This window comes from Callorhinchus milii, unplaced genomic scaffold (assembly GCF_018977255.1).
Source record: "Callorhinchus milii isolate IMCB2004 unplaced genomic scaffold, IMCB_Cmil_1.0 Scaffold2, whole genome shotgun sequence".
Classification (NCBI taxonomy): domain Eukaryota; kingdom Metazoa; phylum Chordata; class Chondrichthyes; order Chimaeriformes; family Callorhinchidae; genus Callorhinchus; species Callorhinchus milii.
Window position 1 is genome coordinate 28,743,626 of NW_024704743.1, and position 26,537 is coordinate 28,770,162.

The 26,537-nt window shown below is 41.2% G+C and overlaps 1 protein-coding gene across 1 annotated transcript in view; it reads right to left on the reverse strand.

The window, feature by feature from the left end:
- Window positions 1-26,537, reverse strand: part of exoc2 (exocyst complex component 2) — a 165,644-nt gene that overhangs the window by 11,121 nt on the left and 127,986 nt on the right. The window contains exon 23 of the mRNA XM_007889614.2: window positions 25,640-25,781. Within this exon, the coding sequence (XP_007887805.1) occupies window positions 25,640-25,781 (142 nt within the window). The remainder of the gene's footprint in view (window positions 1-25,639; window positions 25,782-26,537) is intronic.

Genomic DNA, 26,537 nt, shown 5'->3' on the forward strand with positions numbered 1-26,537 from the left:
AGCTCTATTTACAAGTCGAAATAATAACAATTTCAAAACAAAAATAAAAAACAGCTGACAGGAGTTGTGTAAAATTTAGAAAGTCCCTCTGATTTAGCACAGACATTTAGACACCATCAGGCCTTGGGCAATTTCCTCAAATCATCATTTATAATACATTGCACAATGGTTTCCAGGGTCTGGAATCTACACTTGGACTTTTTTGGCCTTCAGAATTTTCTCTATCCATTCCTCTTGAAGGCTTTGACTACATCTTATGATAAGTGATGATGAGCTACGAGTTACAGGCAAATAAAATTCAAAAGCACATCAAGTTTATGTATGCAGTTGTACTTTAACATGGTGAAATAAAGTATTTTTCCATGAGCTGATGCTGTAAACATGACCTGCTTTCAAATCTGATTTCTTTCTTTTCCCTTCCCCTCCAAAGAAAAAGCTATCTTGACCATGTGATTTCTTTTTGTACACATGATGTGCAGTTATGCCACAAGACACAACTGATAAAATTAGTCACTCACTTCATGGTTATTTACAGGACATGCTGAGCAAACTGGTTGCAATGTTCACCAACAAAATACACAGCCACTACACTTTACAGTATATTCTGCGAAGCTCTTTGATACGTCCTCCCGACGTGAAATATCAAAAGTAAGAATTATTATGATATTATTACAATGGTTGAAGCAACAGGGTACACTCATGGAACTGGGAAATCTTGTTTGCTGAATTCCCGATCACTATTAAAAAATGACTCGTTCAATGGGATAGCTCAGCAACTTTGTGCAGAATACCGTGAACAAGGTGTCAATGGTTGCACCTCACAGCAGAAACACAACGGTAATAGCAGGTCAACAACAAATAGATTGCCTTAATAAGTGTTCAGACATGCTGTCAACACAGTACAATTTACATTTATATAATGCATTTCCCATCAGGAGGGTGTCTCAAAGTGCTTGATGCTGGCTGGGCATCCATCTGGGTTGGGACCTTACGGGGTTGGTGAGCGGAAAGATGACCAAAGGAGGTATGTCATGAGGTAGATCTTGAACAGAGTGAGGGACTCTAGGATAGAGTTCCAGAGAGTGGTGGAGGAAAGGCTGAATGCCCACCCGTAGGGCAAGGGATTATGAAGTAGGCCAGTTCTGCTGAGGCAAGGGAGTGGCTGTTAGGTAAGGTTGAAGGAGATTCCAGAGGTAGGATGGGATTAGATTGTGGAGAGATTTGAGGGTAAGGACAAGGATCTTCAACTTGATTTGCTGAAGGATGGGGAGCCAATGGAGCTGAGCAAGGATGGGAGTCACAGACTTGTGGAGCCTGGTATGGGAAAGGATATGGCTGCAGAGTTTTGAATAGTCTTTAGTCTTGTGTATGGCAGAGCTGGGGAGTCTGTTGAGCAGTTGTGGACAAGCCTGGATGTGATAAAACAATAATGGGGTCTCTGTGGTCCAAGGAAAGTGGAGGCGGCAACTTTATAAAGGAAAAATAAGTGCACAGATACGGGGTTTGACAAACAGTTGGGAGTCAAACAAGACCTTGAGGTTTTGCACCAGCTCCGTAAAGTGGGGTGTACATCCCTGAAGTTGATGCTGTCAGTGCCTGAGGTGAGAAGGTGCTCACAGAGCCAAGCCTCTGTCTTGTCAACATTCAACGGAAGAAAGTTAGAGCTCATCCAGGACTTGATATCTGACAGACAATTGGTCAGAATAACAGTAGTCCTAGAGTCAAGGATCTAAGCAGAGAGATGAAAGTTGGGTGTCATCTGTATACAGTTTCCTGTAGCTTAGTGGTTACAGCATTCGCCTCGCAAGCGAGAAGACCTGGGTTTGATTCCCAGGCAGTGCGAAATGTTGGGCAAGTTCTTTACTTCACAAGCCTGTTTATCACACAGTAAATAGGAACCTGGGTTATTAGTTGACTGGCAGATTGCCTTTCTGGGGGTAAAAATACCTTAAAACAAAAAATAATTTGGTCACTCAATCCACAACTATTTGTGGGACACTGCTGCGCACAATTAGCTGCTGTGTTTCGCCCACAAAATATACAGTCAATTCACTTTACAGTATATTCTATAAAGCGCTTTGTGACGTCTCAAAGATGTGATAAGGCACTGTATCAAATACAAGCATTATTATGTAGAAGTGAATCGCATGTCTGCGGATGGAACAAAGTCAGCTAAAGTCATCACATGTTATTCTTCCCCAGGACAACACAACAAACTATATTTCCCTCAGTTCTCACTTCCCTGTGCAGCATTATTATTTTTAAAACCCGATTTTGCCCTGCCCTGAATGACCTCATCTTCACTGTGACACTTCTCAACCTTGGTGCTTTTCTGCATATGAGTCTTGTGCCCTTCATCAAAGTTCCTCAATAAAAAAAATTACATTCTTGGGAGTTTTAGCAATACAAGGCAGGGAAAATACAAGATGGGGATGGGGCAATAGATTCCTATTCTGTAATTCACTGCACAAAACCTCCTGTGATCCAGATCTTATAAGCAATAACTATAAGCAATAAAACAGTCACTACACTTTACAATATATCCCGTGAAACACTTTGAGACAGACTCCGGACATGAAAGGAGCTATATCAAATGCAAGAATTATTATTATTACTGTCCAGGCTCATCAACAGGCAATTGAGAACTGCTAATGCTTCTTAATGCTGAATTTCACTTGACAGTATATTCTGTGAAGACATTGAGACATCTCAGTGACGTGATAAGGCACTATATCAAATGCCAGGATTATTATTATTATTTATTATTATAAGCCACAATTGGTTTACTTTTAATTCTAGAATGCTAAAGATGAGGAGTTACAATTACACATTATAATTAATTTATGCAGTACTTATGCAACCATCAAGTAAAATACTGTAAATGTTTGAAGCACGTTAAAAAATAAAATTGATTAGAACCAAAGTAAATGCTAAATGTTATAAGGGCAAATGTGACAGTTAATTTGTACTAGCAGCATCCCACAATAACGAGGATTCATTTGCATCTAGGTATAAATTTAAATAAGGAAGAAATAAAGCCAGGAAGCCAGATTCCGTGTTTCTTTGAAATGACAGTGTGAACGGGATGAAGAGGAATACAACAACGATAACAAAATAGCAACAAATTTACACTTATGTAGCTAGCACTTTACAGTATATTCTGTGAAGACATTAAGACATCTCAATGACTTGATAAGGCACTATATCAAATGCCAGGATTATTATTATTATTATTTATTATTATAAGCCACAATTGGTTTCACGTCAGGAGGATGTCCCAAAGGCACTGGAAAGTGCAGGTTTTGTCCCCCTTCACCCCCAATAGTCCATTTACCTCTACTTGGCAGATGGACCCTAAATAAACATAATCAAATAGTGATCATAACCTCATCTGCAACATGCGTCCACCAACTACCTCTTACCATAACCCCCTATATTTCTTAGCTGATGTCACCAATCTCTCCCTATTTCTCCTTGCTCTCCCTGCAGTCTTCGATACTGTCGACCATTCCATTTTTCTCTGTTGTCTTTCCTCCATGGTTTCACATGTTTCTGTTTTCATCTTACCTGTTCCAATGTCTTCACTATGTCTCCTCTAAATAGCTTGTATTCTCGACTCCAGAACCACTCCTATATTGGTAGATTGCAGGTCAACAAGACATCAAGTCCTGAATGAATCTTAATTTCCTTCAAATGAATGTCAACAAAATCAAAGCCATCCTGCTTGGCTCCCGCCAGCACCTCCTCATCTTTGACCCTTAACTGTATCAACCTGCTCAGGGACTGCTCACTCCAGCAAAATCTGTGTTTTATATAAAAATCCAGTTCAATCCATCTGCAAAACATTGACCTCCCTCTCCTCCCATACAGATGAAATCTTCATCCATGCCTTCATCTGCTCCACATTTGACTTTTCCAATACACATTTGACTTTTCCAATACAGCCTCCTAGCTCTATTCTCCCGAAAGATCCAGATCATCCAGAATTCTGCAGCTCACATTCTCAGCATAAAAAGGCTATATGATGCCATCATCCCAATTATGCCAGGCTTCACTGGCTTCCTATTTCCCATTGGATCGACTTTAAGATCCTCGTTCCAACTTTCAGAAGCTACCACCACTTTCTCCATTCCATGTCTTGCTCCGTTCTACCTCTATGATCTCCTACAGTTTTACTTCCCATCCCACTCTCTTAACTCAGACCTGCTTCATTGTTGGGAGAGCTTTCAGAGCAATTTGCTCCAACTAACTACCTAAACTACCTAAATCCCTTAGTATTGCATCCTTCCTCTCTCCTTTCAAATCTCTTCTGCACTTTTTGACTGTGGTCATCTTCTACCTACTCTTATAATACATTCTGCTCAATCTCCCACTTGGTCTCTGTGAAACACATGGAGATATTTTCCTATGTGTAAGGCAACATATAAGTGCAAGTTGTTACAATAGTTAGTAGGGTAGAACACAAGTCACAGTCTACAATAGTGGAGTTCTACAAAGCATTCGTACACCTCCACATTGAATATTGTGCACATTTCTGGCGCCTGTACTTTAGAAGTGGCATTCTATCTATATCTTCACACATACTTTACACTTGTGGAACAATTGGGGTAGGAATCCTAGCTTATTTTCTCCTTCCAACTGGGCACACTGGCGCCTAATGTAATAGACACTCTAGACTCAACTGAGGTCTGCAAATTCAGCTGAGACGAGGAACTGAATCTGGACCTTTTTGGTTTGTGTGGCTCTTGGAAATTTTGACAGTACAGCTCAACATTGCAGTATCTTCTTTTTTTTTCTTTTTTGCCTCTAAAGGTGGTAGGATGGTCACTTTGCAGTGATATTCCACACACAAGCAAAACCCTTAAAAGTTATTATTGCAATCGCTGCTACTGACATGATGATAGCTGAGACCGGGAGATGTGCCTGAATATGAAGTAAATTTGCTTCTGATCATTTTCTAGGTTCAACGATCATAAAAATAAATTTCCACCATTCCTCATGGAGCTGGTGTTGACTCTTTGCATTTTGGAGACAGAGGTAATGGGAGATCCAGCTCCGAGAGGAAGCAAGGATAATTTGGCGCTGGGAAATTCGGGAACCTTTCATTCCAGGTTACAGATGAGTGAGAAAGCTCTATTTGGATATAGGTTTGTTGCCACATTTTTTTTTGAAGTGTGTTTTTTCCACTAATAATCGAATTGGCACATAATCTTTAATCATAAAACAATCCGAACAGTAGGTTAACCATCGCCCACTCGATCCAACAGCCATTCATTCCTCACTGTAGCCAGAGGCGAGTTCTCGTCTGGCTTGTCAATACCAGTAAAATGCCCCAGCATCACTGGCCTGGCCTTCTGAAGTTATCACAGAAAATCTAGTGGGTAGAAATGAAACTCCCATGCCAAACCACTGCATGTTATGCAAACCTGTGCGTGTGTGGTTACTCTTCTGTTGTAGCTGTGTTTGTAACGGAGGGAGATTGTTTGTAACGGAGGGGGGTGTTTGTAGCAGAGGGGGGTATTTGTACTGGAGGGGGATGTTTGTAATGGAGGTTTTTTTTGTAATGGAGGGGGTGTTTGTAATGGAATTGTAGTGGTTGTAACGGAGGAGGGTGTCCGTAATGGGGGAGGGTGTTTATAATGAAGGAGATGCTTATAACGGAGGGAGTGTTTGCAGCGGATTGCACGGAAAAATTGTGGCCTCACTTTTCTATTGGTCCAGATCATAACATGTTCTTTGTTAAATTAAATTAATTAGCTTTACTATAAACAACTAACCCCTTCCTCACACCACCTCCGGATATGTGATATTGTGGGTTCAGAGTTCAACTCTGACGTTTAGGTGAAATCGCAAGGAGCTTTAAGGAAAATATTTTAATCCTGTAACCAAAGTGGAAACGGAGGCACGGTGGGAGCAGGGTTTTAGGGAGAAACTAGACATTTTTTTATTGCCTCTGAGATTTTTGGGTACTAAATGGGCAAAAAAAATTTGGTCACCCAATCTACGGCTGTTTGTGCAACAGTGCTGTGCACAATTGCCCACAAAATATACAGTCAATCCACTTTACAATTTCTGAAGCGCTTTGAGGCGTCTCAACGATGTGATAAGGCGTTATATCAAATGCAAGGATTATTATAAAGGACAGCAGTTACTTTTTTTTGACTGCCAGTACATTTATTATCAGCTGTTTTCCCTAAGAGCCGAAGTGACTACACGTAATGTTTTTTTTGTTTAAGTTCTTGTATCAAAGATGGACTGTAAAATCTAGTATCTCTCTGAATACCTGTGGACACTGTTGACTAAAATTCACTGGAAAATCACTGACCAATTCAGTCTTGATAATTATAACAGTCTTGGAACTAGATAGGAACTGTAACTTCTCTGTGAGAAAGTTCTCAATCCTGTAGCATTAATATCATCCATGCATGTGCCCGAGCTAAGCGAGACAGTCGGGTAGAACTTGTCTACTCGGGACTGAGTTTGTGACATATTTGCAAAGGAGCATAGGGACCATGGAGTTGTTTCTTGAAATTCCTGCATGCAGCCAGTTCAGATTTCCATTGTGAAATGAGAAAATGCAAGGAAAGAGTTTGGATACTCGGGCAGAGCGAGAAAATAATGCAGCTTTATTTCAAATTGTTGTTCCAGGGGCTCAAATATGGCACTGAACTGGTTGTGTTGCCGCATTTTGCTTCTGTTTCCAAAGGACGCTTGTGGAAAATGGTTCCACACATGTGGAACATCAATGTCATTGGGAAGTAGTGGGATGATGTCAGATATTCATCCAGAAATTCAGATATTTTTTTCCAGGATCTGAGCTTCCCACATAAAGAGCAAAGGGAATGGGGAAAAAGGCAGTGAAGTGCGTTGGCAATGCTGATATGGACAGTGGCATGGATGAGATGAATGAGAGCCAGGATCTGCCAACAATATTGATTTAATAATAATAATCCTTGCATTTGATATAGCGCTTTTCACGTCTTCCAGACTTCTCAAAGTGGTTCACAGTATATACTGTAAAGTGAATTGATTGTATATTTCTGGGCGAAATTTTGTATTCCCCCAGCAAGAGGCAACTACTTCCTTATTGGCGATGGCAGCACTGGAGGGAGAAAGAAAACATGTGCAGGGAGAGGTCAACCACGAGACTCTTCATTGATGCTCTATGCCTGGCTTCTCATCTGTGGTAAGGACTGACAATCGACATTTCAGATGGTTATCTGACCCACAGTAAACACTATGGGGAGTGGGGTAGAGGAGGAAATAGATAGAAAAATAATTTAAGAGAAAAAAGTACATTTGCTTACCAAAAAGGAACAATTCTGTCATTCAGAGTACATCACTGCTGCTGTGGGAGAACTAACTGCAATGAATCTCATGACATTTTATCACAGCAATGCAGGTGCCAGAGAAAGTGTCCCCACCCCCACACACAAAAAAAATACACTCAGTAAGCCAACCTACAATCTGTTACATCACGTGAGCAGCAGCAAGTCAAGTCTTTGCTTGGAAATTCCCTTTGGATGTCAAAATACTTGTCTTAAAGATCACCAGCGCAATAAATAAACCAAACGTTATCTACAGGCTGCCCCCGACTGCTGCAAGTTACAGTAATAAGGGGCGTCGCACCACAAAACATCCAGTAACACAATAACTCACTCACTGCCCCCAACACAGATTAAATATCTCACAGCAACCAAATCATCAAAGTATATGTAATGTTCACGGGTTCATTAAAGGCCTTAAGTGGGTCGGTATGAATAAAAAAGGTAGACAGGTTAAAAAAAAAGGTCTTTATAGTGAGCTCATTGTGGTTGAATTAAAAATGTAATGAGATATACACACCATCATCAGGCAGTTTATTAAAAAAAACAGCAGGCTGATTAAATACTCCACGTTTACACAGGGCAAATGATTTCTCGACCTTCAGGCAGTGTCTCAGAGGGTGACATTAAGTAACTATAACAATGGCTTTCAACCTGCTGCCTTGACGCCCCCTCCCTCTCTCACACAGTAATCTAGAGACATTTTACAGAAGTTTGCAAGCTGTGCAAACTGTGATCCTGTGATCCAGCAAGCCAGTTCAGGGAGTTTATCCAATGAGAAACTGAGCCATACAGACCTGTAAAAGTTTGGGTTCCAATGCCATCTCTGTGGACTTTGCCGGGGGTGGGGGAGGGGGGTGGGGGGTGAGAGAGAGGAAACAACAACAACTTGCACTTATATAGCGTCCTCCACGCAGGGTAGCGCGCTTAACAGTGGCAGAGCCTGACTCTGGGCCGGGGGGAGGGGGGGAAGAGATGACCGTAATTACGGTCGAAAAGAAAGATTTTCAGGTGGGACTTGAAAAAGGGGAGAGAGGGGATAAGGCGGCAGAGGGCATTATGCTCACTATAATTGGCTGCAGCAGTCAGATCAGCGAGAGACAAGTCATTCAGGTTTCCTGTTACTCGTCACTATCCAGATTTGCAATAAACACAGGATGAGAATAGGATTGGGCTCATCTTGTAATGCTCAGCGCCTGCCCCTGCCCTTACCCTCCCCCATCCCCCTTTGCAGGTGAACCCCCTGCTGAACAACATGAAGGCTCACACAGGAAGAATGATAATTTGGATAAGCTACTGGAGAGAAATTGCGTCTAATTTCCTCTACTAGTGATCTGTACACTGTAGAGTGTTCCAGGTACAGTTGTTTTGTGCTGCCTTGCTCTGTGGACCTGAGCTAACAGTATATTTGGCTTCCAGCTCTGACGGGCCAGCTTCCCTCTCTAAAAAAATGGCCAACTTCTGGTTCATCAGGTCACCGCAGAGTTATTTTGTGTGTGTTTGCGAAGCACAGGAAGCTTTGCTGATGTGACTTTGCAAAGATGTCGGCAACGCTTCTTGCACACAGCACATGTGTGCAGAGGTGATGCCATCAATGCCATTTGTGCGTGACAACAGCAGCCATCTGGAAGCTGATCAGTTTTTCACTCTTTGCTTATAACACTCCCTCTGACATCCTGGACTCAGAAAACCCTGTTAATGAGGTTCCCCTGTGCAGTATTAATAAACCTTGCATTTTATATGGAGCCTCATCACATTGTTTAGATGTCTCAAAGAGCTTCACAGGATATACTGTAAATGGAGTGACTGTGTATTTTGTGGGCGAAACCATTCTCATCAAATCCCAAATGCTCTAAGTGATTTCCAGGATTAATAGTCAGACTGATTTGCAGCATTCAAAATGCACCTATTTAAAATGCATATAGATCATATTTTGTAACAGTCCATCTAGCTCATCACGTTTGCACTGGTGTTTTTCTTCACACAAGCCACTTAAGTTAATCCCATTCTTCTGCTCAATCCTCATACCTTTTAATATTACTCTTTTCCAAGCATCTTAATTTGAAAGAATCCACGCCTGCTTCAGCAGAAATTTTACCACATTACCCTGTCATTGACCTGCAAGAATAGGGGTATGTGAATGTGAATGGGGGATGGGAGAGGGAAATGTAGAGGGTCTAATGGAATGATATGCATAAGCTTTAGATGCAAACCCTAAGTCTTGGTTCATGCATCTTGAATGAAATAGAAAATCCTAACTTTATGCTCACTACTACAAATTACTGTCTGAATAATATAAAATAATACTAAGGACTGTTAGCAGTCCACTTCAAATGACCTTTATTGAAAACTGTGAGTTGCTATATAAAGTAATTTTGGCATGTGAATGACAGGAAGGTTGAATGAGGGAATTACTTTGCAGGTTGGAAAGATATTTATAAGGGACCTTGAAGCTAATGAATAATTTATGGTTTCATTATGATGCTGAAATACTACACAGCTTCCAAAGGGGAAGCAAAGTGAAGCCATTCCCTTTCACTGCATTAGTCATCCTTCTTTCTACATATTAGAAGTGAGTCCGGCTTCCACACTGCCCACAGCACGGAAACAGCCCTGGTTAAAGTTACTAATGACATTAATAATAATAATAATCCTTGCATTTGATATAGCGCTTTTCACGTCTTCTACATTCTGAACATCTGTGATCAGGGCTCCTCTGCCTCCTTGTCCTCCTCGATCTCTCTGCCTCCTTCGACACTGTCGACCACTCCATCCTCATAAACCGCCTCTCTGCTTTTCTCAATCTTCGCGGACCTGCCCTTGCCTGGTTCGATTCCTATCTCTCTCAACATCTCCACTTTGTTGCCTCTTACGGTTTCTCCCAGGGCTCTGTCCTTGGCCCTCTCCTCTTTAATAGCTACATGCTCCCCCTTGGTGACATCATCCGCAAACATGAGATCAACTTCCATATGTATGCGGATGACACCCAACTCTAACTTTCTGCCCCCACCCTCAACTCCAGGACCACTGCTGTCCTGACAGACTGCCTGTCAGACATCAAGTCCTGGATGAGGGCAACTTTCCTACAGCTGCAGGTGAACAAGACTGAGGCCCTCCTGATTGGCTCACACCAGCGCCTCTGCATCTCAGGCTCTGGCAGCATCAACCTCCATGGTTACACACTACAACTCACCGCCAGTCAGGAACCTTGGTGTCTTGTTCGACCCTCAACTGTCTTTTCCCCCCACATCCAAGCCATGACCCGCTCTGCCTTCATTCACCTCCGTAACATCGCCCGACTCCGCCACTACCTCAACCCTCAGGCCGCTGAAACTCTTATTGATGCCTTCATCACCTCCAGGCTCGACTATGCAAACGCCCTGCTTGTCGGCCTTCCCAACTCCTCCCTCCACAGGCTGCAGATAATCCAGAATTCTGCAGCCCGTGTCCTCTCCCGCACCAAACTCCGTGAACCCATCTCTCCCACTCTCAGTCGACTCCACTGTCTCCCTATCCTTCAGAGGATCCAGTTCAAGATCCTGGTCCTCACATATAAAGCCCTCCATGGCCTTCAGCCACTCTACCCTCAACCTCTGGAATTCCATCCCCCAGTCACTCCGCCTCGACCCCACCTTAGCCTCCTTCAGGTCCCGCCTCAAGACCCTCCTCTTTGACCATGCCATCTGCCACCCCCCTTCCCCTCCCCTCCCTTACGCCCCCAACCCCAGCTCGGGTCTGAAATGCTGTACTCTGTCCAGCGCCTTGGGACGTCCTCCCGACATGAAAGGCTCTATACAAATGTAATCTTGTTGTTGAAAAAAATAATTTCCTCATGGGGAATTAATAATTTTCCTCCTTTGCGCAATTGGCTGCTGTGTTTTTTTTGAGCAGGTTTCAAGGATGAAGTGATGATGGCGAGCTAATGACCTGGAAGTCGGCCATTTTACAGGGAAAAGTTGGGTAGCAATACTGGAAGAGAAGAGTGGCAATTGCAGACATGTGCAAACAGCGAGGTCTACATCCAACTGCATTAGAAGCAAATTTAAAAGGTCTAACAGAGGTCTTCAACTTCCTGAAAGATTTTGGGAGCGTAGTGAAAGGTCATTTTCCTGAAGCAAAATTCCTGCTTGGAAGTATTCTTTGCGGCAATGGTTCCTTGGTGGGCGAGGGAGTGGAAAGCCATAATTGCACTGGCTAATGCACAACCCAATAGGCATGTGTAATATAATAATAATAATCCTTGCATTTGATACAGCACCTTATCATGTCATTGAGACATCTCAAAGAGTTTCACAGAATATATTGTAAAGTCAATTAACTTTGTATTTTATGGGTGAAACAAATGCGCACAGCAATGTCCCACAAACAGTCGTGGATTGGGAAACCAATTTTATTTTGCAGGGATTATTAACCCTCATCATATACAGTTCTTGGCCTTATGGGCATTGGAGACCCAAGGTTCAGTGAACACAATGGAGGAATAGCTTAGAAGTACTGAAGAAATTGGTGCTTTTGCTCGGAAGTTAAAATAGAAAAATCAGGATAGAAAATACTCTTTCCACTAAAAAGGGAGGAATCAACAAATACAGGCAGTGGTGGATTATCAACATCATAAGGGGCTGTCTGAGATCAGCATCCATAGATTTCAACTGAATGCTGCCAATGCTAAATGCTTTACGAAAGAATTGGAGGATTTAATAACAACAATAATAATAATAATAATAATCCTTGCATTTTATATAGTGCTTTATCATGTCTCAAAGTGTTTCGCAGGAGATATTGTAAAGAGGATTGACTGCGTATTTTGTGGGTGAAACATGGCGCCAATTGTGCACAACAGTGTCCACAACATCCATGGAGAGAGTGGGCAATTTGGGGGTTAGTTGGCCAAGATACTGGGGGAAACCCCCTTCTCCTTTTGAATAGTGGCATAGGATCTTTAACCTGTACAGGCAGACAAGACCTTGGTTTAATGTCTCATCACAAGGACAGTATACCCGACAATTCAACACACCCCACACTGCATTGGAGCTTAGACTATGTGATTCCACGTCCTGATGTGGGGATTGAACCCGCAACCTTCTGACTCAGAGGCGAGAGTGCTACCACTGCGCCAGGCTGACGCACAATTTGATAATCCTTTTCCAATATTCTCCAGTGTAAACAAATGAGCATTATTGGGTGGGGGCAGAGTGATGTCTGAATGATCTTCTTCAAACTTTGTACCTTGATGAAAATCAGTAGGTAAATTCGACCACAGATTATTTGTACAATATGCAATTTAAATGAAAAAACACATAAATACATGGACCTACAAGTACTGAGACCTTGTTACAAACCACAAATCTCATTTCAATCGGTCTTTTTCATCCTGTAGATAATACTGTACTTGTACTCTAGGATTCAGTTTCAACTTTCACTTGTGATCAGATTGACTTAGTGCACTTATAGGTCTAAATACAGCAACATTTATTAAGGAGGGATCTTCATCATTTGTAGGTCTTAATTTTTTTAAAAACAACAAGGTTTTGAAGAATTCTGATCAGGGGTACAGGATCCATGGAGCAAACACAATTTACATTGTGTGAATGTAGGAGTTGAATGTACATTAGTAGGAGGTGGTCCAGCAGGTGAGGGGGGGAAAGGGCATCGAGAATGGTGGAGAGGGGGTTGTAGAGGAGAGTGATCAAGGAAGATAAGTCGGTGCGGGAGATAGGCCAGAAGGGGAGAGTTCACACAGCTCCAGAGCAGTGGAGAGGGAGTGCGGGGAGATTCTTTTCAAGGGGCAGTAGGAGATGGAGGTGGGTTGGGTGGCGGTGGGGAGGGGGATTGAAGGAGAGTTAAGGGAGATGAAATGGTGATCTGAGATGGCTTTATCAGTGATTGTGTTCAAAATTCAAGTTCAAAATTCTTGTCCTTACTTTCAAGGACCTCCATGGCGTTGCCCCCTCCTACCTCTCTGATCTGCTAACCCCTTATCAACCTGTCCGCTCCCTCCGCTCTGCAGGCTCCGGCCTATTCCATGTGCCCCGCCCGATCCGCCCTACCATCGGTATTCGGGCCTTCAACCTCTCTGCCCCCACCCTCTGGAACTCCATCCCACATTCCTTTCTCCTCGCTCCCTCCCTTGCCTCCTTCAAGGCACGCCTCAAGACCCTTCTCTTCAACAGAGCCTTCGGCCACTGTCCTATACTCTCTGACCTCCACCCTCCCTGATCCTAACCCCCACACCTCCACTCGGGTCCTAATCCCTGACTGTTCAGCGCCTTGGGACGTCCTACCGACGTGAAAGGCACTTTACAGATGTAATTTTGTATAGTATTGTATCAACATGTAGAGCACTTTGTGGCTTCCACTTACTCCGTTTGTATTTTTAACAATGAACACAGCAAATAATGTTGAACATCATGGTTCAATTTCAGGAACACAGGTTTAAGCAGGACAAATGGGCTTTGCAATGAAACCAAATTGGAAACTGAATAGTTAACTATAACAACTGAGGTAGTGAATGAGCTTTAAATTCATACAGCACACTGAAACATTAGATCACAAGAGTGGTTCCCATGATGAAGGTATTTGATCTTATCCTTCCTGAATACCAGCCCTAAGGTCTTCCCATTCCAACATCAAACTACAATAAGCTTCCCGTACCTAGCCGAAACGGACCCGAAACAGAAAAATTGTACAAGATTTCTTCGGGGCTGTTTGTGTGTAGACACTGAGTGCGAGCCACTCTCCCAGCACACCTTCAGTGGCCAGGGTTATCGATTTTGACTCAGTTTGAATCCCGCAAGCAGAAGGTAACTTATTTGGTATTTCTGCTCACCGGATTCAAATAACTACAGTGACAGTACTGACATTTACCAACATTTTTCAGCATTTTCCTCACCCCATTGGTCTGGCTAACTGGGGTTTTGTGTATTTCTTACATCAATCTGACCTAAATCAGCCAGGCAACATATTCCAGCTGTGATTAACCTCCATCTAAAAAAATACTTTGTAGAGTTTGTACTAAATTTGCACTTCACAACCCTGAATCTCTGCCCGCTCGTTTCGGTGCATCAGAAATTATTCCTGGTGTAGATTTCTCCAACTTGTTAAACACCTCTGAAAAGTCCCTTCGTTCACGTGTTAAGGATCTTAAAGTGCCTATTTTTTCTTCACTAATGGAGATGGCTGAAATAAATGAGGAAGCAAAGCAACTGCAGTAAAGCTAACATAAGTCGTATCAGTCGGGACCATAGCATTTAGTATGACTTACGCAAAGGCAAGTTGCAGACAAACTGTATAAATTGTATAAAATTGGATTTAATCAATGTTCTAAACTGCGCAAATATAAGAGTGCATGCGGTGACGGGTCAAGACTACATTTCCAATGATTCAATATGTCTTGACACATCGCCGCATGCGTACTTACTTACGGCAAGCATTGAAATCGCATTTAATCACGGGAAATTATGTTCCTCTCTGCATGAGTCGACAGATCAAGACTACGTTTCCCATGATTCAATGCAACCGGCTGCTAAGTCCGCATGAGGCTATGGGTCAGGACATCAATTTCCCGGGATTCAATGCAGCTGATAAATGCGAGAATAATGGAGGATAGTGGAATGGCGTTACGAGTTAGGAGATGATTAATACTCAAAGAAATCTAAGTGGTTTTGAAAGGAAACTGAATGGGATTCGGGTTCATATACGACTCGGGCAATTATACAATATATAAAGATAAGACATGCAAGTTTTACTGTAAAACGTCAAATAGGAATATGATAACGCCGCCTTCTATGCCATTTGTGTTAATAACTTTTCCAGAAAATTTTGGGGTAGATGTTCAACTTTCTTGTGTCCAATCTGGATTCTGCACTTCAGTACATTAACCTGAACTTCATATCAACCATCAAACACAAGTCTCTCATACTAACGGCTCTTACATTTTGCAACAAACACACCTGGGACACACAAATTGGCTCCCAAAATTATGATGAGGTTAGACAAACTTCAGAGGACACCTTTTGGATGATCAGTTCCGGGCATCTAAGGGATGGGAGGCAGAGAGATAACCTTGGACCCTAACTTGCTGTTGTAGTCAGCAAAGCACTGTTGAAACTATTGGTTCCAGGTAAATTACTTCCTGCAGTTAATGCAGAAATAGATCATTGTAGTTTGTACAGCATTTCACCCATAACTAGCTGTGTCAGCTCGCCTCTGAGTCAGAAGGTTGTGCGTTCAAATCCCATGTCGGGACTTGAACTCACATAGTCCAAGTTGACAAACCAATGCAGCCCTAGCCAGGTGTGGCATTGTTGGAGGTGCCGTCCTTCAATGACCTGTTAAACCGAGATCCCATCTGCCCGTCCAGGTGGACATTAAAGATCCCATGGCACTATTCGAAAAGAGAAAGGAGTTTCTCCTGGTGTCTTGGGCAAAAATCTCCAAAATCAAATTGGTCACTCACTCCATGGCTGTTTGTGGGACATTGTTATGTACAATTGTCCTGTGCCTTTGCCCATAAATACACAATCACTTCATTTCACAGTAAATCCTGTGAAGCGCGTTGAGACTTTCTTGCTACATGATAAGATGCTCTACCAAATGCAGGGATTATTATTATTCTAACTACAACTGGTGCAACATTAATTCTGGATCTCTCTAATCTTCTTAACCTCCAGACCAGTTTACCACCCATACTGCCTCATATCTGGCATCACATTTATTAATAAAAAAACGGTTCCAATATAATTGCTTGCCTCAGTGCCAACGGTGGAAATCTGCAACACGAGTTTATCAAAATTTTATTCAGACACAAATTATTCTCTCGGTTCAGGAAAGAACCAAATGGTTAAAGAATATTTTGTTTCTCTTTCAGCAACTGCCAAATCAACTCAATAGGAGAAAAGCAATTATAGACTTCCGTGGGATCGAGGAAGGAGATTTTGCGTAGTGCAGGGATGAAAATATCTTGAAAGGATTAATTCCACTCTGGTTAAATTGCCCGATTTACTGATGGTTAGCCAGGTGCAGCACAACATTGTGACATAAGTGAAACAATTGTGAAAGCAGAAAAAATGAGTGCAGAAGTTGCTCTTTCTCAATACGACTAAATCTTTACTGGTATGAAACAACCCATTATTGCCTATGACTGTTCTAAACAAAGTAAAGCCTTGAGAAAAGTCTCTAAACACATCGTCTCTGAAACTGCAAGGCAACCCAAGGCACAAAGCAAATAGTTAGTTAGAAATAATAATAATCTTTGCGTTTAATATAGCGCCTTATCGTGTATTCTAGACATTTCAAAGCGCTTCACAGAATATACTGTAAAGCGAAATGCCCACAAAACGTAGTAAATAAGGTAACGATCCGATGACACTGTTGAAAAAATCCCCCAGACAACAACAAATTACATTTGTATGGTACCGTTCAAGTCAGGAGGACGTCCCAAAGCGCAGACAAATAAAATTGGTCTCTCACTCCATGGCTCTGGGACATTACTGTGAGCAAACTTGTTGCTGTGTTTTGCCCACAAAATACACAATCAATCGACTAAGCAGTATATCCTGTGAAGCACTTTAAGAATCTTATCGAAATTATAAGGTGCTATATCAAATGCAAGGGTTATAAATATTAAGATATTTGCATTTGATGTATTGCCTATCACATTGACATGTCTCAAAACAGTTCAAAGCTTTTTTTTACTGTAGGGTGTAGTAACTATATATTTTGCAGACAAATGTGGCAGACATTATGTGTACAACAAGACATTGGCTAGGATGATTGTTGGCCAGAACACTGGGAGAAACTCCCTTCTCTTTTTGAATAGTACCATGGGATCTTTAACGTCCACCTAAACAATGGGACCTTGGTTTAACATCTCAATCGCGGGATAGCATTTCTGGCACTGGAATCAGTCTAGACTGTGAGTTCCAAGTGCTGGCATGGGGTTTAAACCTACGTTCTTCTGACTCAGCGATGAAAGTGTTGCCAAATGAGACGGGATAAGTACCTGGCACAGTATCACATCAACCTGTATAGATGGTCACTTGACCTTCCAGAGCTGATGTGGAACCTCAACCCTACAACTGGGCTCTCACTCACTACTGCACTGGCGAAGTACCTGAGCCAAGTACCCCATTATCTGTCTGCTCTGTGGTCCTAGGGTTACCTTCTAATGTGGATGGCCTGTTTCTGTGCTGACATGTTCTATGTAATTATTTCATAAGAAAACTAAATTAACGGCTTAGGCTTCAAGCACTTCATTATCACTATAGTTAATTTATGAATAATCTGATATGGCACCAAAGATAAGGATTGAGTTTCAAATCAAGATCCTGCTCAATTTGACTTGTAGCCCCCAAACTGAGCAGATATTATCTTAAGGTGTAAACATCAATCTCACCAAACAATTTACCATGAAACAAGATAACAACTTACACATATAAACTGGTGTGGGATATTGTTTCACACCATTTCACAGAGACAGCGTGGGAACCGAAGTAAAGTGGTAAGTTAGGGCAGATTGGAGGGAGGTGACTAAAAACACAAAGAGATAGGTTTTGAAAGCTCAAAGGGAGGGGGGGTGGGAGGCAGAGGAATTTGGGGACAGAGTTTCAGAGATCGGGGCATATTTAATCAACAGTACACGTGAGTTTGCCATAACAGACTTAATGGACCAAATAACCAGTTTCAGGGCTCTGGTCTGCTTCACGTCCCCACATCACCTGCCCCACCATTGGCGGGCAGGCCTTCTGCCACTCTGCCCCGTCTGCAACTCCATCCCACAATCCCTCCGCCTCGCCCCCTCCCTTGCCTCAACTCAAGACCCTCCTCTTTGACTGTGCTTTCAATCATCTTCCTCCCCCCCCCTGCCCTTCCCCCGCCCCAATCCTGACCCCCAGCTCGGGTCCAAAACTCTGACTGTCCAGCGCCTTGGGACGTCCTCCCAACGTGAAAGGCGCTATACAAATGTAATTTTGCTGTTATTGTTGGAACATTCTATGATCTGTCATATTGTTCAACCTGAAGAAAGTACTGTCAGGTTACTGGTATATGTGCCAGCACCAGTGCTTCTGGATTCCAATGTGTCTTTGTGCATCAAAGTTGATTCTGGTCCCATTTACATCTCAGTCTTCTCAGTCTGCATCATTGATTGTTGATAGAAATGGTCTTTAAAGCCATATTTGAGTCAGCAAAAACTTTAAAAAATGTATTAAAGATAATACGAGGTGGGCCAGTGGGATTCTCCTTGTTATGTGAGTTGATGTGGACTTGATGGCTCGAAAGGCCCCCTTCTGTGCTGTATGTTTCTAAGACTTCCAAACAACAAGGAAGAAATCAGGAAAGTAGCCTTAAAACTTTTTGGTTTGCGTAAAAAGGGTAGAAGAGAAGGAATGCTCGGATAGTATAAGATTAGTAAATATATAAAAGAGAGGGAAAAGGGAATGAGATGGAGACAGATAAGAACAAGCGTTTAAATTATTTTATTTTACAGGTTATGTCACATTATTGAAGGCACTTCTTCTGTTGAATAGTTCTACTACGGTACTATATAATCTCCTCGTACGACACTCTTCTGCCCGGCCTCTTCGCTCAGCTAAAGTAGCCCTTTTCTTTGTGAATAGTGCCATGGGATCTGTAACACCACCTGAATAGGAAGATGGTTTAACATCTCATCTGAAGAATGGCACCTCTGACAACACAGCACTGAATTAGAGTGTCAGGCTAGACTGAGAGCTCAAAGTACTGAGATGGGGCTTGAATCCATAACCTTCTGGTTCAGAGGTGAGAGTCATATCAAATGAACCATGCTGACCATATATATACATTTGTATTACTATTAACCTTTAGGAGGTCTAAAAGTGGTGTGCCAGAACCCAATCATTTCAGCAATAGATATTTTCACCATTAGGCAATGCACTTAACCAGACAATGAGTGAGCTTCCTCATGGGTTTTCCATAAACTTGCTGTAAGTCGTGAAAGTCCATGAACATTAACACGTACTCGGAACAAATCAACCATCCACTAAGAGTCACGTGTTCTGCTGGAATCGGCACACTTCCCCTTGAGAAGTATTTTTAGCCAGTCTGTGGGAACTGGAGTTAAAGAGGCTGAAGACAAAGTATTTATAAGAATCTGCAACTTGTAGCACTGTGATCATAATAATAAAATATGAGTAGATAGGTAATTTGATTCATAAAGACATCTTGCTTGGATTCTACTTAAATATGCACTTGTATCCGTTCTCCTTTGGAAACTGGGATGGCCAACTTGCAGCCTGCACGACTATTCTACGGGTGTGGCCCGCGTGACTATTCTACAGGTGTAATGCATCCCATGTGACAATTCTATGAATGCGTAAGGTGGCTCTCGTAACTGTTCCACGCATGTGTAACGCAGCCCATGGGCTGCAAGTTTGCCATCCCTACCTAAGAGGATGGAAGCTAAATGCAAATGTTGAGGAGTACTGTAATTTTCCAACATTAAATTTACCACCTGCTAGCATTAAAGAAAATACAAAAACAGCGTTCTATATGAAACTAGGAAATATTCACACGATGCCTAATGTTGTGGTAATAAACTTCTCAAGGTTACATAATATACAACGATCAGCGATTCATTGATGAAAACCTAGTTAGGTTCTTCACAGAATTGTGACACCAGCAGGTCACAAAGTTTCATGTGATAATACCAAGACCATGTGGGAAGAGTGGATGTTCGTGTAGTATTGCAGATGATTACTGTACAGTTTAGCTGCTGCGGGATTTGTTTCACATCACTTATGAAATTGTTGTGGTGTTTCACTAAAGCCTATTTCCTTAATAATGAATGAAGATTGTGTCTTTCCTTACAATTATTGCTTTCAGTATCAAAAAAAGTTTTGTTGGAACATAACTTTACTTGTGCTTCCTTTACATTAGTACTGTACTAGATTTGCATACCCACAAAATAATGTAGGTGACTTTAAGATCAATGTAAAGCGAGAGCCTGATTTTAGCTGGACCCAATGTTTTTTCACTATCATTTAGAGGAAAATCCCCATTACAATTGATTTGTCTTGGTTATTAGGCTGACCAGAGCAATGGACTATGATTTTTTTTCTTCCGGTAAATGAGTGCAGTCTTTACAAATTAATTTGTGGATCAATAAAAGCTGAACAAAAACCGTTTGTTATCCTGTCCCAGATATTTGTTCCACAATTTGTTTTGAAAGAAAATACTGCTCATGCAATCATCTCTGCACATTAAGTATAACTATTCTAACGATACCAACTCTGACGTCTTTTTTGTTGATTTTAATAATAATAATCCTTGCATTTGATATAGCGCTTTTCACATCTTCTAGACGTCTCAAAGCGCTTCACAGAATAGACTCTAAAGTGAATTAACTGTATATTTGTGGGCGAACGCGGCAGCCAATTGCGCACGCAGTGTCCCACAAACAGTCGTGGATTGAAATGACCAATTTATTATTTTTTTTTTTCTTGAGGGATTATTATCAGGCGTGTGGAGTAAGGAAACTTGCCCAAGGATTCACCCTGCCGTGAATCGAACCCTGGTATCTCGCTTGCAAAGCGAGTGCTCTAACCACTGAGCTAAAGGACTCCACATTTAAGCTATTGTACTACAATAAGTTGCATTTATATAAAACACGCTTCACATTGGGCAACGTCTCAGAGCCTTCACAGGGAAGAGATTGGACACCAAGCAACGGAGGGGGAGAGAGAGAAGTGGCCATAGACACATTCAAAGAGGTAGGACTTGAAGCAGCACTGAAAGACGGAAAGAGGGGGTGAGGCACAGTGGTAGAGGAAAGGAATCTGGAGGTTCCTACACCAATGATGTCGTGGAATGGGCAGGGAACGCTCAGAAAGCCATAGTTAGCTGAGAGGAGGATGCAGGCGAAGGGGTTAGGTAGGAGGAGATCGGAGAGATAAGAAGATACCAGAGAGTGGGTGGGTTTGTAGGTGAGGGCTAGGACCTAAAATCGATGCACTGGGAGATAGGAAGCCAGCGCAGACTGACAATGACTGGGTGATGCGGTAACAGCACCCTACAAATTTCCTTGTGTGTTTTTTTTTAAAAAGGAGGATGAATTTAGCAACTTCTCATTTAGAAACAATCCACTGCGTAACAAAAGCTTAGCATTAACTTTATAACTCTAAGGAACAAGTGAAACTAGGGCAAATCAACAGAAAATGTTAATGAACTAATTAAACTCCCTTTGGTGATATAAATCTAAAATTCTAAAAATGCTATGCAAATGTGAATGCTACTAGTCGATCAATTTTTTTCAAACCACAGTATAATTTAAAGAAACTGTAAGGCAAAATTAGAAAGCAATTGTTTTCAAATCTTAAGGGTAACTGCGTTATTTTGTGCTACACACTGTAGCTTAAACAATAGAAACGTGCACTCAAACCCAATTTGTACAGTGCTTAAAACATGTGTAAGGAGGGAGAATACTGGTAAATAACGCATATACACATAGCAAAATACTTAGAACAATACTGACAGGACTCTTAACTATTGTTTTTGTGTTGGTAGGGATAAATTCATTCCTGTTTTAACTCTATACATCAGGCAACATCAAATGATAAATTTAGCAACTTCTCATTTAGAAACAATCCATTGCTTAACAAAAGCTCAGCATAAACTTTATAGCTCTAAACAACAAGTGAACCTAGGGCAAATCAACAGAAAATGTTAATGAGCTAATTAAAAGACGAATCCGGAAACCAACAATTAGTCAGAGTTTTTTTGAGATTTCTTGGAAACAAACTAAACAAAATTTGAATTAATTTGCCTCAATCAGCCTCTCACGATCATGGGATAAGGGTGGTCATATTGGATACATGAAGAAATAAAAAGTATGCTTGTGTTATGCATGAATTTGATATTGGACCCTTGGGCAGTTTTACACAAGGTATCAAGGGCTGTATATGGTGGGTGAATGGAATGCCAAGTGCTAAATTAGGATTGAAAAATTGTTCCTTAGAAAAGCAGTCGTGTTACAATACAATACAAAATTACATTTATATAGCGCTTTCACGTCGAGAGGATGTCCCAAGGAGCTTACACAAGTATGGCCAGCACAAAACCGTTTCGATAGGAGGAACTCCCAGGTATGTTATGCTGACCGGTGAGACCAAAGTACCTCTCACAGTGGACATCTTGCTAGCTGGCCTGGCAAAAATGGGCTTCCCTGGGAGACAGTTTACGCCGCAAAATGCTTTCTCTGATTGCCAGGTGCCAGTATCACTTCCACTTTCCTGAGGAGTGCTTTTCCAATTCCAGTGTAGTAAAAGTAACAGCAAGACCAGCTAGTTTTAACCGCAGATGATGACAACCTCTATTTTGCAGCCAAATCATTTGCAGCCAAAAAAATGCTCCGAGTCTCTGTGCGGATTAGTTGTTGAGTTCACCTACAAAATATGCAGTCTCTAAACTTTACAGTGAAGCACACTGAGACATCCTTCCACTTGAAAGGCACTTTATGAAATGTAAGGATTATTATTATTAAAATTGCTCTCTCAACCTGATACCACACGCAGCCATTATTGTCACACTTTGTCTTTAAAACTGAATTTACATCCAGTGCCACTAGAGGACACTAAAAACTGAGTAACCTCGTCCATTTGTGGTTGTTTTTGGTCAACTGATTACTGTAAATAGACTCCCACACATTATTAGTTGGACCAAGTTCCTGTAACAACTTCTTTCAGAATAGATGTGCGAAAAAAAACAGTAATGCCAAATCTCATTCACTCGGAGCCCATCAGAACTCTTCTAGAATAAAATACCACAAAAAAATGGACAGTGATGTTGTACTCAAGTTCTAGGAAGCAGAAATTTGTTTAATGTACAAAAGAGTCATAACAAAAGAGGCATCCCAGTTATTTATCAGCAAAAAAAGTACATTTGACAAACTATCTAATTTAGCCTAAAATGTACCAATATAATTTTATATACAATGACCACTTTTCTGGGGATTTTTTTGGTTTTGTTCAAAAAGAACAAACCTCAACTTTCCTTTCATGTCTCCCCCATTCAAATTAGCTGATTTCGCAAATGAACATCCTAAATCAAACCTAATAATGAAAGGAAGTTACAAAATGTGTTTAAAAAATGTTGTTTTTGATCATGTTGAAACCCACCGTGCTCAAGAGTATCCAAACCAGTGTTAAAGTTCCATTTATGCCATCTACACGTGTACATTTCAGAGTTTGGAATGGAATATGCACTCTGTCCCTGGAGGGACTCACCCTGCTTACTGATTTCTGGAGAATATTAGGTGTAGCTTGGCAAGAGGCAAGATCCACAGTGTGCTCTGAAGCACTGCTGCAATTTCACCAGTTAAAACCGCATAGCAAGCTTCCTGTTGCTTGGCCAGCTAGGGTCATCCTTCTGGTAGGGTTTTGACTTGCAGATTTAACAGAGGTGGGAAGAATCCCTGCTCCCAATGTTGCCCTCCAAGTCCTGCCTAAGAGACAGCCGATCTGGGCTGTCATCAGCACTGCCCTGGAAACTGCGGACCTGCTTTTCTCAGTAACCAGACTAACTTTAGATACTGGCTTTATAAAAGCATTAGATAGCGACAGTAAGAACGTTTATTCGTCAAGTTTGATCTGGTATTACAACCCCGATGCTTTTGAAGATGGGATCAGCAAAAGTGGAATCAGCAAAATAAGGCAATGTATCTATTGCAAGTCTTGCAAACTTCTCACTCAATGGGATACTTTGAAGTGTCGCAGCAGTGGTTATATAGGTGCACAAAGTAGAAAACATATACATCCATTGATATTTCAAGACGAGTTGCCAGAGATGAGATAATTTCTGAACTCTAATACATTCAAGTAGAACCATTTTGAACTTGCTTTCTGTAATATAATTACTATTTGTATATACAATATAATAATAATAATCCTTGCATTTGATATAGCACTTTTCACGTCGGGAGGACGTCCCAAAGCGCTTCACAGAACACACTGTAAAGTGAATTGACTGTATATTTGTGGGCGAACGCGCAGCCAATTGCGCACAGCAATGTCCCACAAACAGTCGTAGATTGAAAATGACCAATTTATTATTGTTTTTTTGGAGGGATTATTATTAGTCGTGTGGAGTAAGGAAACTTGCCCAAGGTTTTGCCCTGCCTGAAATTGAACTCAGGTCTCTCGCTTGCAAAGCGAGTGCTCTAACCACTGAGCTACAGGACTCCACAAACATAAACCTGTAATTCTGCAACATATCCAATATATTTTGAATTAGCAAGTGGTAGCAACACTTTTTAGCAACTAAATCAAGACACTAAAAGGAGTACATGACTCATTTTGTTTCACCTCACTGAGATAATCAATACCGGTTCTGTTTAGAAACAAACTAAGGAATGTAAATCTTTGTAGTGTGGAATTGAAGTGAGAGTCATTCTGCCCTGCTCAGTATATAAAGTCACTACTATTTAGAGTAATTACTGTAAAAGGTGCCTTGACAATGGGAAAGACACTATATCAAACACAAGAATTATTATTATTATTAAGTTGGTGAGAATTCCTGAAATTGACAGGTGGAGCCTTAAGTTTCTGAGGCTCCACCTGTCAACTGAGCTGGAAGGAGAAAGGACTGACATCAAATGAAACAGATTACAAATGCAATCAGTTTACTTTCACTGATAAGAAATCGATTAACAATTGGGAGTGTGCAGAATACAAATCCAGTGCCACTGATATTAGTAATCTATTGAATATAACTGAGATCACAGTTGTGAGCAGGATTTCTACTTTTGGATACTTTGCCGACCAAAAACCGAAGTAAAGAGAAAGCAATAAGAAAGGTAACTAAGATGATTCCAAAATATCGATCGGAGTTACAAGTTCAAACAGTTACATTTCTTTTGTAGCGGAAACTGGAATTAGAGGTTTAATGTCTCATTAGAAAGATGGCACCTCCAACATTACAGGACATCCCCAGCACTGCATTGGAGTGTCAGCCTGGGCTATGAGTTCAAATGCCTGAACTAGAAACTGGACTCATAAACTAGATGCTGCTGACTGAGCCATTGGGAGTGTTAGCATTTGAATGGGTCAAATGACCTTCATTTCATTCTTATGTTCTTACAGGTTTCCACAAAAGTAAAATAATTTGACTGTAAACTGATCATGGCTGTTCATGATATGATCAAACTGAAAAGCGAGGACACTTTAGGTACAACTTAAAATGTACAGAAATTGCATGTGATAATTAAATTAAAACACAGCAATACATTTTAATATCAGACATCAACCAAAAATCTAGGTTAAGTATTGGAGGAGAATATTGTGTACCTGTTGGCATGAGACAGTCCTTCCAGTCAAAATATCCAGCATAAATCCCAGGCTCCAGAGAACCAGCAATTGGATCTGCTTTCATCTCAATGTAAGTTTCAAACAGCGTCTGGTCCAGTTTCTTCACTGCATCAATACTCATCTGCAAATCATGATAATGTTAATTTAGGGAAGTCTTCTAAAGAATAAATAATAATCCTTTCATTTTGGATAAAGCCTTATCATATCGTGGAGACATCTCAAAGCGCTTCACAGAATATACTGCAATGTGGTGCATCTTGTGTATTCTTCGGGTGAACGTGATAGTCAATATGTGCACAACAATGACAGCGACCACCAAAGAACATCCAAACAAAACATTAGAGATGTGGACGGGGGAGGGGAAACAAATCAAAAGTAGATGTCTGGTGTTTACGTACTGCAAAGGGGCAGTTGATACTATACAGAACACTTTTCATTATATCAACTCAATTATGTAACCACAACCACTCAATTGCCCTTTATTAGATATCTTCAAAGTTGATCAAATTAAGGTACATGATATTCATTCATAGAGTAATGAATCAAGACTTATTACATTTTAACCTATTCAATAAATTGCACAATATTTATTCCCACTTGCAACACAGATTAATATTCATCATTAGAGCATGCATTTATAACACATTTTACAAAAATTGCTAGTAATAGGTTTCTGATGGGATTCCTTAAAAAAGCTTGTACGTATGTCATGCTGTTCCAAGGAAAGTCCTCTCGTACACAATTTAATTTCAAAGTTGAGTTTCCAAACATGGGTTAGCCTGACATGTTGCTGGAAGAGACCTTACCTAAGTTTTATTATCAAGGGACCCTGTGAGAAATTGATGGGTATTCAATCCCATCAAGTCTCTTCACATGT